Source organism: Seriola dumerili, unplaced genomic scaffold (assembly GCF_002260705.1).
Source record: "Seriola dumerili isolate Sdu_G_001 unplaced genomic scaffold, Sdu_1.0 BDQW01000199.1, whole genome shotgun sequence".
Taxonomy (NCBI): Eukaryota; Metazoa; Chordata; class Actinopteri; order Carangiformes; family Carangidae; genus Seriola; species Seriola dumerili.
Genome location: NW_019174454.1, coordinates 1654871 through 1667968, shown reverse-complemented (window position 1 = coordinate 1667968; position 13098 = coordinate 1654871). Strand labels below are relative to the sequence as shown.

Genomic DNA, 13098 nt, shown 5'->3' with positions numbered 1-13098 from the left:
CCAAGGTTTGGTGGTTTATGCATACAGTAAAAGCATCCTGCCATGGCACAATGCTGTGATATGAGCTCTTCTTCCATCAGAGACCAAAAAAGAAACATATTTAAAAACCTAAAAACCTTAACACACATCTGTGTGAAAGTCAAGTGACCTGGTTCATTCTACGACTGTCTTGATCCAGAAGACAAGACAGTGCACGTGGAAAGCATTTTGTGCATAAGTACAGTGTCCTTACCAGAAAATGAAAATATGAAGTGAACAGATAAATCATTTATGTTTTGGCAAGTGATTTCCAGGGTGATGAAATAAGAGATAGAGAAAGATGACACAGTAATAATAGAAAGCAATCAGGCAGAAAGAAAGGCAAACCCCTGTGCTGTGGAGACCCAACTCTGACCCCTTCATACAGTAGTGTCGATGGGAACCCAACCAGCCCCCTGCAGCCTGGCACAGCACAGGCACTGACGGTTCAGCTGTGCATGTGTATGTTCCTCACCCCACTTTTCCATAGAGGCTCCAGGCAAGCGCTGGCTTGACCAGCATTCTATAAAGAGTTACAGTGACAGGCCGCAGTGATGGCAGGCTACACCAGTGTGTAGGACTTAGAGTAGGCCCCAGCCCCTCCATCCCTCTGCTTCTGTAGTCTGCCTAAGCCCGAGGAGCTGCTCTCCAGGAGAGAGTCTCTGGATCCTCCCATCTTGGAGGAGGATGAGGAGGCACCTCCAGGGGTCCCTCCTGTGGCCCCTACTGCCCCACCTCCACCGGAGGATGATGATGCTCCAGCAGCTGCAGCGGTAGCAGCAGCAGCAGCAGCTGCCGCTGCGCTCTGGGCCACTGAGGCAGAGGAGCCTGGCATGGTGAGAGTCCTCTGGGGAAGTGTAGAGCTGCTAGAGCTAGCAGACGCCCCTCCACTCCCACTACCTCCACCACCGCCTCCTGTTGCTCCTCCAGAGGAAGCCCCAGAGGAAGTGAGGTTGGACAGGCCAGAGTGGCCCATGGTTAGGGCCTGCTGCTTTGCAGAGTCCATAGTCACATGACGGCCCTGGGTGTGGTATGCCCGCTGGGCCAGGCCACGAATAGAGGCTTCACGTGGTGGAACCACTGGACATGGGTCATGATGCTCCGACTGCTTTCGGAAGAAGGGATCTGACTTCATGTAGAGGGGTAGGTTGCAGTAGTCACCTAGAAGGGAAAAGTTGAATTTAAAGTAACTGCCAAAGCCTATTCATAGTATATAGTAATATTAATAGTGCTGCACACTATGAATACTTTCAATGCTTATTTATCAAAAACCGCTGACTGCACTGCACTCAACTAGCAACATCATTGGTATTTTTGCACAGTATGTATATATGACTCATCACACAGAAACCTTACTTCCCCTGTAAACTTAGTTGTATATATTGTTTTTGAGCATTTGTTGATTAGACATTTACTTGGCGAAAAATAACATTAAAAAAATGTATGCTTTTCAACAGCCACTCACTCTTGGCGCGATGTGGAATGGGCACAGCTACATTCTTGCCACGGTCATAGTCCTGGGGTTTGGGTGGCGAGGCAGTGAAACGGCAGATACCAGGCTCTGACGGTGTGCTCATGGACGTCATGCTGTCTGCATTGTCATTGGTACCTGTGGTCATCTGGTCAGATGAGCTGTCAGAGATAAAGCATTCTGTAATCTCAAATTTGGCATGTTGCAGGTGTTCCTCCAGCTTGGCGTGCTCGTATGCTCTTGCCAACTCCTCGTAGGTGGAGGAGGCGCTCTCAGTCGACACCATGCTGTTGCGACCTTTATCTATTGGAAGAAAGAGGAAAGAAAACGAAGGTGAGCGGATCTGATTATTCTCCTCCACATTTGAAAAATAGCCTTTCTTAACTGTGCGTGCTAAGGGCTGTAAGTGTCATTTCACCAATGTGCCAACCTGTGTCCTGTGAGAGGCTGGCACTGTAGCTGTCACTCTCTGTGACAGTGATGCCATGCTGGGAGCCAACTGTGCGCCAGTCTGAGGTCAGAGTGCGGGCTGGTGTGGAGGCCTGGCATTTGGTCAGAGTCCACTGACTGGAGTAGCGGTTCCTGATGCTGTGGGCTGACTTAACACTCTTCCTCGACACTGGGTCTGATGGTAAATGGACGAAGACGTAAGAAGGGTGCACAGAGGCCGCTTAAAGCCAGGAAAATGAACAAACATCTGCAAGACATCAGGCTTAGGCCACAGTGGACTTTAACAGATCAATGAAGAAACAAAAGGTCATCTGTGAAGACACGATGAATTCATGATTATTCCTGGCATTTGGTAAAAAAAATTGGAATAGGAAAGAAATAGAAATGAGGGAACTTTACACTATTTATGCACACACCATGTATCTACTGTACTGTTGTCGGTGAAAAAACAATACTGCTTCAGTTAGTCTAAACCTTTACTGATAAAGTACACAGCGAGGAGAGAGACCGCACTTACTGGTTCCAGGTCTGATGTCTGACATGTCAATCAAAGGACCGGTGTTCTGGATGAGGGCAGGGTGATGAACAGACACACCTGTGCAGAAGCTCTGAGGGTTCCCTGTTTGGTTGAACTCTGTGTCTGTCACAGGGATGGTGGCCTTGTCCTCACCTGTTCACAGACAGAATGAATATGGCAGAAAAGCAACTAGTGTAGGTTAAAAGAACTGACAAAAATGTAATGCCTTCCAATGTTTTTGCAACACATTTTACATAAATCATCATCATCATCATCATTTGATCTGACGCTCATGCGCAGACACATGAGTCGCATGCACACACGTACACACGCACGCACGCATGCACGCACGCACACAAACGCACACAAACGCACTCTCTCTCTCTTCCTCTCACCGATTTGCTTGATGCCTTCTTTGTCTTCAATGAGCAGCTGCACTCTGGGGATGTCGATGTGTAACCGTGGGCCCTGAGGAGGGCCCTTCACTGGGGTGTCAAAGCTGCGGTTGTTTTTACTAATCCAGAGATACAAGACAAGCACGCACACATTAACATTCACGGTTTTTGAGAAAATGCAAAATGCAGATTTGTGAAATGGATTTTGAGTTGCACTAAATAATTTTGTGAGAGGGACTAGGAAATAGCTGTCTTACCTGATCAGCATCTCTGCCAGGCTTTTGGCATCTAGAGAGAGGAAAGAACATAACAAATTATTTTTTCCTGACACACAAATCAATCTTTTAAAATAAATGCAACTCTGGAGACTACATTCAAGATTCTCTCTGAAGTCTTCTTCTGCTTCAGGAATCTCTCTGAAGACTGCTTTGTTCTTCTTGCCAATTCATTCCTACAACTTGTCTCCTCTCCTTTTACTTCAACTCTCACCTCTTAGTCTCTTCAGCCTCTTCTCTTTGCGCTTCTTGCGAATGATGAAGAGTAGCGCAACACCCAGAGTGACCAAGATCACAGGACAGCCTATAGAAAATAGCTTCTTGACATCATCGTTCTTTTCCAGTGGGGATTTGATTGGCGGGATTGTGCCTGCACAAACAGAGATTAGTTACCGCCTTATCGCAACATTTTTTCAAGGTACCCAGTTTAATGAAAAAGAGTCCTCTACTCACTGCCATCATAGTCCAGTGTTGCAAACTGGGAGCTTTGGTTGCCACAGCCAGCGCTGTTACACGCTTTCATCTTCAACTCATACCAGGTGGCCTCTCGCAGCTCTGCCAGGAACACATCTGTGGTGGCGTTGGTACGTACACTCTGCCATGTCCATGTACCTGCAACAAATTAACAACGTCCCGTCTAATCTCTCTTCTTTTCTTACTGTTTTTTCAAACAAGTTACCTAAATACTAGCAATGCTTTTCTTTGTTTTACATGCTTGATTTAACTGATCATTTTTTCTGTTTGATTTGTTTCTGCAATAATCAGCAACCACTGCAAATTGAAAAAGCAATGACCCACCTTTTGGTCTAAACTCTAGCGTGACAGCGCTGATTGGACAGCCTCCACTGGCCCAACCCTGCAGGTTGAGGCGGGCGTGGCTGGAGTTGATGTGGGTAAAAACTGGCTGATCCTTATTGAACTGGGGTTCTGTAAAAGAGGCAACATCATGACACATGATTCAGATTACTATAAAAAAAATGACATATGCTGTGCCAGAGAGAGGTAACTGGCAAATATAAGACATCATAACTGATGATAGAGTATAACTGCCATCTGTGATACAAGGCAGGTTGATTTTATAATTAAATTTTCTCATTCAAATATGGAGATTGTGGAGAAGGAAAATGTGTTCTTAAACAATGAATGACTATAGTTATAAGTTTAATCAAAATTGAGCATAGACAAGTTCCCACAACGACACACTGTAAAAAAAAAAAAAAAAAAAGACAGAAATCCTTTATCAGCCATTGTGAGTACAGTAAATAATGATGCACAAAGAGGTTGTGTTTAATCCTTTTTGTAAAGACAGGAACTATTTTTATATATTTTTATCTCCAATTTCAAAACTGCATTGATATGAGGGCTCAAGTTTTTATGGATTCTCATGTTGTTAATATTGCTGGATGAATGCCCCACAGAGACATTTCACATGTGGCCTATTTTCTGAATACTAAAATCCGTCACTCAGACTACTGCTCAACACCTATTCTGTCGATGTTCACTTCTCCTTTGTGAAAATGTGTATTTTATGTACATTTTTCACCTTTATCAACTGACACTAATTTCCTTCATCCTCCATTCCAGGCTTCTCACCTCGCCCGTGGGTCTTTGCCTCGATGATCTCACTGATGCGTCCGGCTCCAACGCTGTTCTTGGCGGCCAGCTTTACTTTATACCAGGTGCCACAGCGCAGGTTGTCCAATTTGAAGGAGCGCTCACTAGAACTGATAAAAACATCTTTCCACTCCTCTGTGTTGTCTACAGAGTATTGCAGCACAAAACCTGTAAACACACAAAGAAAGACACAATATATACAGTATATATATATATATATACATATATATATATATATATATTTTTTTTTTTTTGCTTTATTACATTATTCTTTCTTTTTCATGGTTAAGATGAAGAACTCTTTTTGTACCAACCCCACCAAACTTTATGACATTGATACCGCTACTGTCCACTAGATGGCAGTGTCAGACTTTACTTCTCTGGCCCAGATAGGCCCCCGATTGGAGGACAGTGTAGCTGCTCCATCTATGCTGCCATTAGTTACCTACAAACCCCAAGACTAGGATGGCGCTGACTGAGCATCTATGCAAATGAGTTCATGCAATATGGTGACTGTTTTTTATAATCAGCTGCCTCGGAGAGCCAACTCCCTCCTGCTCTGAGACACTTTCCATCTAATCCTCCATCTCTGTCTGTCTTTCCTTCTGTTGGTAAATAATTATGTATATATGAATGTCTCCCTCTCTGTGCTTTCTTTGTACTCTTTGCACCATCCTTTGTTTCTCCCTCTCTCTCTAACAGATGGTACGATAGAGTCAAAAACATTAGAAGGGTTAACATGTGCAGATCCTGCGGTGTTTGTTTATAAGTTTTATCGTCACCCTCTGTCTAGCACAGAACAGAAGAGAACACAACAGACTCACTCCGATTCTCCAGGATTACTAACCTACATCATTTGTTTATCTGTTTATTTTTTTATCTTACTTCTACACAAGCTCCAAAAAGGCTACATAACCAGCAGAGACTTTTTTTTTTTTTTTTTTTTAATGAAAACATGCTAACATGTTTCATCTGCAAAGGAATAGTCTGCAGATGCCACTGCAGTAGTAACATAAAATAGATGCTTGATGGCATCAAGCATCTATTTTGATGGCATCAAGCATCTATGGCAAACTTCAGCTTTACATACTGCTGACACTGTGCAGATGGCTTCACAGACACACAGCCGTTCTGGTATACATACAAGATACACACATAGGCTTCATCGGTGTATGAGACAGTGGATGATGTATACAAATAGTGATTTGGTGGTCTATCATTATTTGAATACAAAGCTGCATCACAGTTTATATTACTTCCTGCCTCCATGGATGTAATGCATGCAAAGTAGTGTCTTTCTCTGGGCCTTCCTGGCAGTGTGCTGAACCACATGAATAACACAAAAATATTATATTGTTACAGCTTTTGACAGCTTTAAATTACACTTCTACGAATGGATCAAAGAATTTATTTTTGAATGTGATCTCATGAAGTGTCTTCACTGTTTTTGCAGCCACTTCTTTGTAATGACATATGCAAAGCAAAACACTCTGTGGGTCCAGTTGTGTCTTCAGCTATTACATCAAAATCACCACATGCCTGGTGCTTAATAAGTCTCATATTGGTTTAAAGAGCAAGGAGGAGTCAGACGGATGACCCTGCAACATCCTCACACTGACAAAACAACGGGAACAAAGAAGAGAACCGACATTGCATTTGCACGTGTGGCCATTAAGGCACACACCATATCCATCTTCACACAGAAATCAGCAACAATCAGATAATCACACAGACACATAGACATGGAGAAGCATAAAACCAGGACACCAGTCAATAAAGTAAAGGATTAGTGTGCACACAATGTGAAAGGCAAAATGACAGAGAAAAGACAGACAGAGGGTAAACTAAGATCAGAGGTCAGAGGGAAATCTTTTCTGTTCATTCACATTGAACTTGAAAAAAATCCTGTATAGTGGTCAACTTTAGACACATGAGCTACAGACAAGGAGAAAGAGATGTGAGTGTACAGGAGGACAGACGGAAATACATCTTCATTGTGCAGGGCTACCTACCTCTGATAGAGCTGCCTCCGTTGTCTCCTGGTATCCAGGCCAGAGTGATGGAAGAGGTGGAGGTGGTGGAGACAGTTAGACGAGGCTGATCTGGAGGGACTGAGCAAGAGCACGCAGAGTAAACCACTCAATAATACTTGCTCTTGCTGTATTATAGTAAAATGTTCTTCTTTTTAAGTGGGAAAATATAAAAAAATATAATTATTATAAATGTAAACACTATTTTGGGCACGGTGATAGTGGTGAGTTACAAATGGCATTTTCCTACCTTGTACCAAAAGGTTGACTATAATAGTGTCAAAGCCCAGGGTGTTGGTGGCTGTGCAGGTGTAGTAACCAGAATCTTCAGCTTTGACAGAGCGCAGCACCAATGTCCCATTGGCCAGAATGAGACGCTGTCCATCTAGAGACACTGGGATGGCTGTGTCCTCACTAACAGGAATCAAGGAGAGAGAATCATGAGAGGAGAATGTAAGACTTATTTTACTGCATATTATGTTCGAACATTTTTTTAAATTTTTTTTTGTTACTTGACAGGAGGCTGAAAAATCACCCAAGGACATGAGGTTAACATTAAGGTGAAGTTTACAATCCAGTCAGCATCTGGGTTTGTGTTAGAGAGCTGTATAGTATCTTTCCGAAGATGCACTGCTTATATGAGCATTACTGACAAACTGACCTTTTGCTGAACCATTTCAGACGCTTTTACACTCATCCATTCTAAGAGGAGTCACAGCAGCACTATACACTCAGCTTTATATAACATTTCTGTGGTGGAGTCTCACCTGTCTTTGGTCCATTTTATGGTAGGTGTTGGTTCTCCTACTGAGCTACAGGGCAGTCGTACCTCTTTCATCCAAGGAGTGGTAACGGCGCCCCCAAATGACAAGATCTTAGCTGGGGCTGGTGGAGGAAGAAGAGAGGCATGTCAAAATAATAGATGTGTAAAGACAGAGAAACTGAAAAGAGACCATTAGAGCTGACGGCATTAACACTCAAACAGCACATAATACAAACAGAGCAATAGCCTAATTAATATGCACCAATCGGATAATCTTGCTATTGTCAAATAAACAAATTTCAAACCTATTAAACTAACGCTGTGTCAGAATGTTTTGATCAATACATTGGGATGGTTGACACGAAATGCATAAATTGATTTGTTTTCCATTCGGGATTCTTTCAATAAGCATTTACTAGGAGCAAATGTGTATTGTATTTCCTGCGATTCACACTTGGCAGAAAAGAAATCTGTATTAAATGTGACATTGTCCAGCAAAGAACAGAATAAGAATAAGATATATAAGATAGAACGAAGAATTAAAGGAGAGGATATGAAAAAATGTCTATCCATCCACTCAGGTATATAAACCTTGTGTTCTCTGTCACTCCCCCACTCTCTCTCTCTCTCTCTCTCTCTTTCTTTCTCAAGCTTGGCGTCTTAATGCTTGCGCTCTAGTGCACTTATGTTAAGGCTGAATGAAGTATTGAGTGGGCAAGCCTGGAGGACACTGCCTTTTACAGCTGTCGATCAGCTGACGCACCCACCCATACGAGAACTCACTCAAACCGTTGCATCCAGCAGTCAAAGGACCGAATAGATAAAAGAAAAGGATAACATGGTGGAAAGTGCACTCCGTTCATTCTTACTCCCTTATTCTTTCTGTCTTTTAATCCAAAGCTTATTGATTTAACTGCCCTCTTCATTTTCTTAAACACTCTGCCCCTCTATTGTCTTGTGTATTCGTTTGCTCTGCTCCTGTCGTGTCATTTTCTCTCCTCTCTTTTTTTCATCTCCACCTGCTGTCCTCGCTTTTGCTCCCCCCTCTTATCATATCCCTGGTTGAGGGCAGTTTATCTGGCGCCCTCTGAACTCTGAAATCAATAGCACACCTTTGTAAAGTGAAAGCAGGCGGTAACAAAGAAACAGAAGGGAAGGAGGGAGAAACAAGCAGAAAAGGGATGTGGTTTATAGAGCAAGTGACAGAGTAAGAGGGAGATCATTTACATGATTCACAGAGTCATACGGGATGTAGAGCTAAACATCCTTTAAAAGAATGATATTTTTAGTTCGTGGCATTGTCGATAAGAGGCTTGAAGAGGAATACTACGCTGTCAGTAGCAGTGTCATAACAGTTCCTGAGAAAGAGACAGAACAAACAGTGCCAGAGAGTTCAGGAAAAAAAAAAATTTAGACAGTGTTGTATCATCCATCCAACAACAGCTGATTTGGTGATTTGCAGGTCAAAAGACCTTCAAGGGGTCTAGGTTAGACTAAAACACTTTGATGTGTTAAATTGAGGCACCTCTCCTTTAAATGCTGTGGAAACAATGGTTTCAGTGTAACCTGGATGTCCTTTTTCAGGTTTTCTCTTTCCAATCAAATTATTCCCAGTTTTAACCTTGATGTTTTTTGACCTGCAAATTAACAAAAAACATGCTTACCGGGCATTTAAGCTCATAACGGTGTCTCTCATGACATGGGACTCACCCTTGGCTGCTGGCTCCACAGTGACCTTCTCGCTGAAGTTACCCCGGCCTGCAGTGGTGACGGCTGCAGCCCAGATCAGGTACTGCTGCCGGTGGTTGAGGTGGGTGATTCGGTAGAAAAGCAGCTCAGGGTTAGCTTCATACTCGCTGGGCAGCTGGGGAGAGAAAGTGGAAAGGAAAGAGACAAGCAGCAATATGTATCAGGTATATAACCACATATTTTTTGCATGACAAACATAACAAACTGATTTGCTGTGGAAATTGGTGGAATTTTGCCACACTATGAACAAAAGTAAGCTTAAAAAACACATTATAATATACACATTTTCCACATTTTCAACATTTCCCTAAGAATGAAAAGAATCTGCATTTTATTATATGTTCTAAGCAGCACATAGCAAATTCTGGGGGATGCCAAAGATAAGATCATTTTGTCACTTTACTGGAGAAGCAGGAGTAATGTGAAGAGCTGAGTGAACATCATTCTAATGTGAACCAAACCCCCTCTCCTTGACTCAGTACTACAGGAAAAGAGAGGAGGATGGGTTGGAGGGTACAGAGGTTCTAGGGCATATTATGATAAGGCAAAACTGTGTGGAAGGATGAAGCTTGAGGGAGGGAGAGAGGGAGAGATGAGAGGGTTGGGTTAGGGGGAGTAAAGCCTACTCCCTCTCTTCCTCTGTTCTCCTCGGGGAGGGCAAACAGAGATATGAAACAGGGGAAGACAATGGGCGACAGACAAATGAGACAGTCAGAGATATCATGAACAGTCACACACTAATGAGGCCTATCTACTGCAGGCATCAACAATGACAGAGAGGGGAGGGGAGGGGAGGGAGGGAGGAGGAGGAGAGGGAGAGGGAGAGGGAGAGGGAGAGGAGAGGAGAGGAGAGGAGAGGAGAGGAGAGGAGAGGAGAGGAAGAGGAAAAGGGAGAGGAGAGGAGAATAAACAGACAGAGAGAGAGGAATGGTCACACACAAACAAGCACGAATACGCTGACACACGCAGACACACACATACAGTGGCATACATGACCTGGAGGTGGATGTGTAATTGCAGTGTGTTTAACCCAGCCATGTGTCTGCTGTCTAGACATATACACATCACTGTCCCTTCAAAACACACACAGACATACACAGACACAGACATACTCAAACACAGACCCTCTCTTTTTTTTACTACCTGCCAGTCACTATTCACCTACCCACCAATTATACCCTTATTCCCTCAACTCCTACTCTTCATCTACTCCTCAGGTATTCCAACACCCAGGTAAGTAAACACACACACACACACACAGACACACACACACACACACACACACACACACACACACACACACACACACACACACACACACACACACACAGCTGGTCTTAACTATGAATAGAAGAATATGAAAAAGGGAACACAATCACAAATTTAACACACACGCACTGTAAGGTGGCGCCTAACATTCACTGTCAGCATCTAAATCACATGTTTTACTACAGCCCACCAGTTTGACACTGACACACATTTCTGACTGACAGGCGCTTGTGCACAGATGAAATGACTGCGATACAAGTGTCAAATGGTTTGAAGAGTCTGCGAACGTGGCAGACCAGTACACTGCAGTGTTGCTGAGCTCTGTCCTCGCCTGCTGGGTTGTTGTCTGCAGAATGGTTTATTCTGGGCAAATAGATTCCAGTATTCCTGTTGTTTTTCACATTTATGAGCAGGCCGTCATGGAGGAATCCACTGGGCTTTTTATTACTTCCCTGTGTTCCCTGTTCATCATCCATTCCTCTTGTCTCCGTCCTTTCTGTATTTTTTCTCTCTGCCTATCCTTTACCCCACTGCGCCATCCTTCCCATCTCCTCCTGCCATCGCTCTTCATCCCTCTCTTCATTTCCCTGTCCCTCTCCACATTTCCCTGTCATGTGTGGGCCCACTCCTCGCTTTTCCCTCCATCTACCCACTGACACCCCCCCCCTGTTTTACATCGTCTCTGCATTTCTCCCCCTGACTCTCACGTATATCAATGTCTTCTTCTTCTGCTCTCTCCTCTCTGTACATTTGTCTCTATACCCTCCACTGCAGGAAGAGGTAGGTGCAAAGGGATGGATGGATGGATGTATGGATAGATGGGTGGGTGGGTGGGTAGATGTTGGGAGGAAGGGAGGGAGGGGTGACAGAGTGTGTGTTGCTGTAACGGATATTAAAATATTCCTCCGGCGTGGAGATAGCGGTGATCCGGGGAACGATAGAGCGAGATAATGAAAAGAGGAACAAAAGTACTCCCCACGCGGTGTGTCTGACCCCCCCATCCCTCCTTCCTTCTCTCCAGTCGCACTCATTTACATAGTAATCATCCCGAACTCTGCATGGGGGCTTCAGAGAGAGAAAGAAGGACTGGAAGAGAGAGAGAGGAAGAAAGGGAGAGAGAGAGAGAGAGAGAGAGGAAGAGAGAGAGAGAGAGAGAGAGAGAGAGGAGAGAGAGAGAGAGAGAGAGAGGTAAATAGATAGGGAAAAAGAGTGAAAGACTTGATTTGTAAATGAGGGAGACTAAGGAGAAGATGCATGTCTATTTCTATATAGGTACATTTATGTGTGTGTGTGTATGTGTGTGTGTGTGTGTGTGTGTAAGCAGGATATATTTTGTGATTTTGAATTCACATTAAAAAAACTCATAAAAACATGAGTTGCATATATGTATGTGCCTCTATGAGCTTGGTGTGATACATTTATGAGTGTGTGTATATTCATGTGTGTGTGTCTGTGTGTAAGTGAGAGTGTGTGTTTGCTGTCGGCTTGTTTTCTGCCCTCGTTGATGAACGGATGAGGTTGTCCTGGCAACGTGATGAGACGCAGATATGCAAATGAGGCTGGAGGGTGAGCTTGCACGCACACACACTGCGGTATGAGGAGAGCTCATTTCACACACACATCTTGCTGAGACTGCAGCACTAGACCACACACACACACACACACACACACACACACACACACACACACACACACACACACACACACACACACACACACACACACACACACAAACAGACACACACACACACACACATCCACAAACACACAAATGCAGAAAAACATCATAATTAAATGCATTTTCTTTTATCTTAGCATCATATAAATTGCATAACAGAAGGTATATTATGCATTTAAAAAGGATCTTGTCTCCTTCATCACCAGCCATGTTTGGATGGTCTTCTTCACCCTTTTCCTCTTTCATCCACCTCCCAATCCTGAAACTCTCTGCACCCCTCTTCAAACTCACCGGTTGGCCTGACCCGGGGCTGGAGCAGTAGATGGTGTACTTGCGGATGATTCCATTTGGCTTGTGAGGGGGTAACCAGGACACCACGACACTGCTGGCGGAGGAGGGCACAGCTTTGATGCCAGCTGGGGGTCCGGGGTCTGAATCATAAAGGGGAGAGAAGAGGGAAATAGAGAGCAGAAAAAGCTTGAACCAGTTAAATTTCTCTCTGTGTAGAATACACTAACTTAACAACTTTGAGGGTGTTTTTAGTGCTGTTGGGGAAATTTGTACATTTGTTACCATTGTTAGCTGTTAAATGACGTCAACACATCCAACACCCAGTAGGCCCTTGGCTAAATTGCTGGTACTCAGTACTTTACCCTACTGCATTACAGGCAGTACAGCATGGCTCTGCTGGCTGCGTAGCATTTAGCTCACACTTTGAGTACCAGTACAGTTCTTCTGCAGTGCCAAGAGAGATTTAGTAAAACCAAAAACCAAGTAAGTATGACGTAAGTGGTGTAAAAGCTTATGTGGCTTTCAAATCATATGATGCCGTATGCTCAGCTGAGCCTGCACTCAACAAAATTTCTTAA

At 43.8% G+C, this 13098-nt stretch overlaps 1 protein-coding gene across 1 annotated transcript in view; it reads right to left on the bottom strand.

Annotated features, from left to right (window-relative positions):
- Positions 1-433: 433 nt before the first annotated feature.
- Positions 434-13098, bottom strand: part of LOC111228044 (Down syndrome cell adhesion molecule-like protein 1 homolog) — a 100313-nt gene continuing 87648 nt past the window's right edge. The window contains exons 21-36 of the mRNA XM_022753821.1: positions 12521-12660; positions 9244-9397; positions 7538-7655; positions 7021-7184; positions 6753-6851; positions 4720-4908; positions 3925-4053; positions 3580-3738; positions 3341-3496; positions 3109-3139; positions 2852-2970; positions 2457-2609; positions 1920-2114; positions 1484-1792; positions 982-1179; positions 434-903 (exon numbers count right to left, since the gene is read on the bottom strand). Of these exons, the coding sequence (XP_022609542.1) occupies positions 581-903; positions 982-1179; positions 1484-1792; positions 1920-2114; positions 2457-2609; positions 2852-2970; positions 3109-3139; positions 3341-3496; positions 3580-3738; positions 3925-4053; positions 4720-4908; positions 6753-6851; positions 7021-7184; positions 7538-7655; positions 9244-9397; positions 12521-12660 (2636 nt within the window). The 3' untranslated portion in view covers positions 434-580. The remainder of the gene's footprint in view (positions 904-981; positions 1180-1483; positions 1793-1919; positions 2115-2456; positions 2610-2851; positions 2971-3108; positions 3140-3340; positions 3497-3579; positions 3739-3924; positions 4054-4719; positions 4909-6752; positions 6852-7020; positions 7185-7537; positions 7656-9243; positions 9398-12520; positions 12661-13098) is intronic.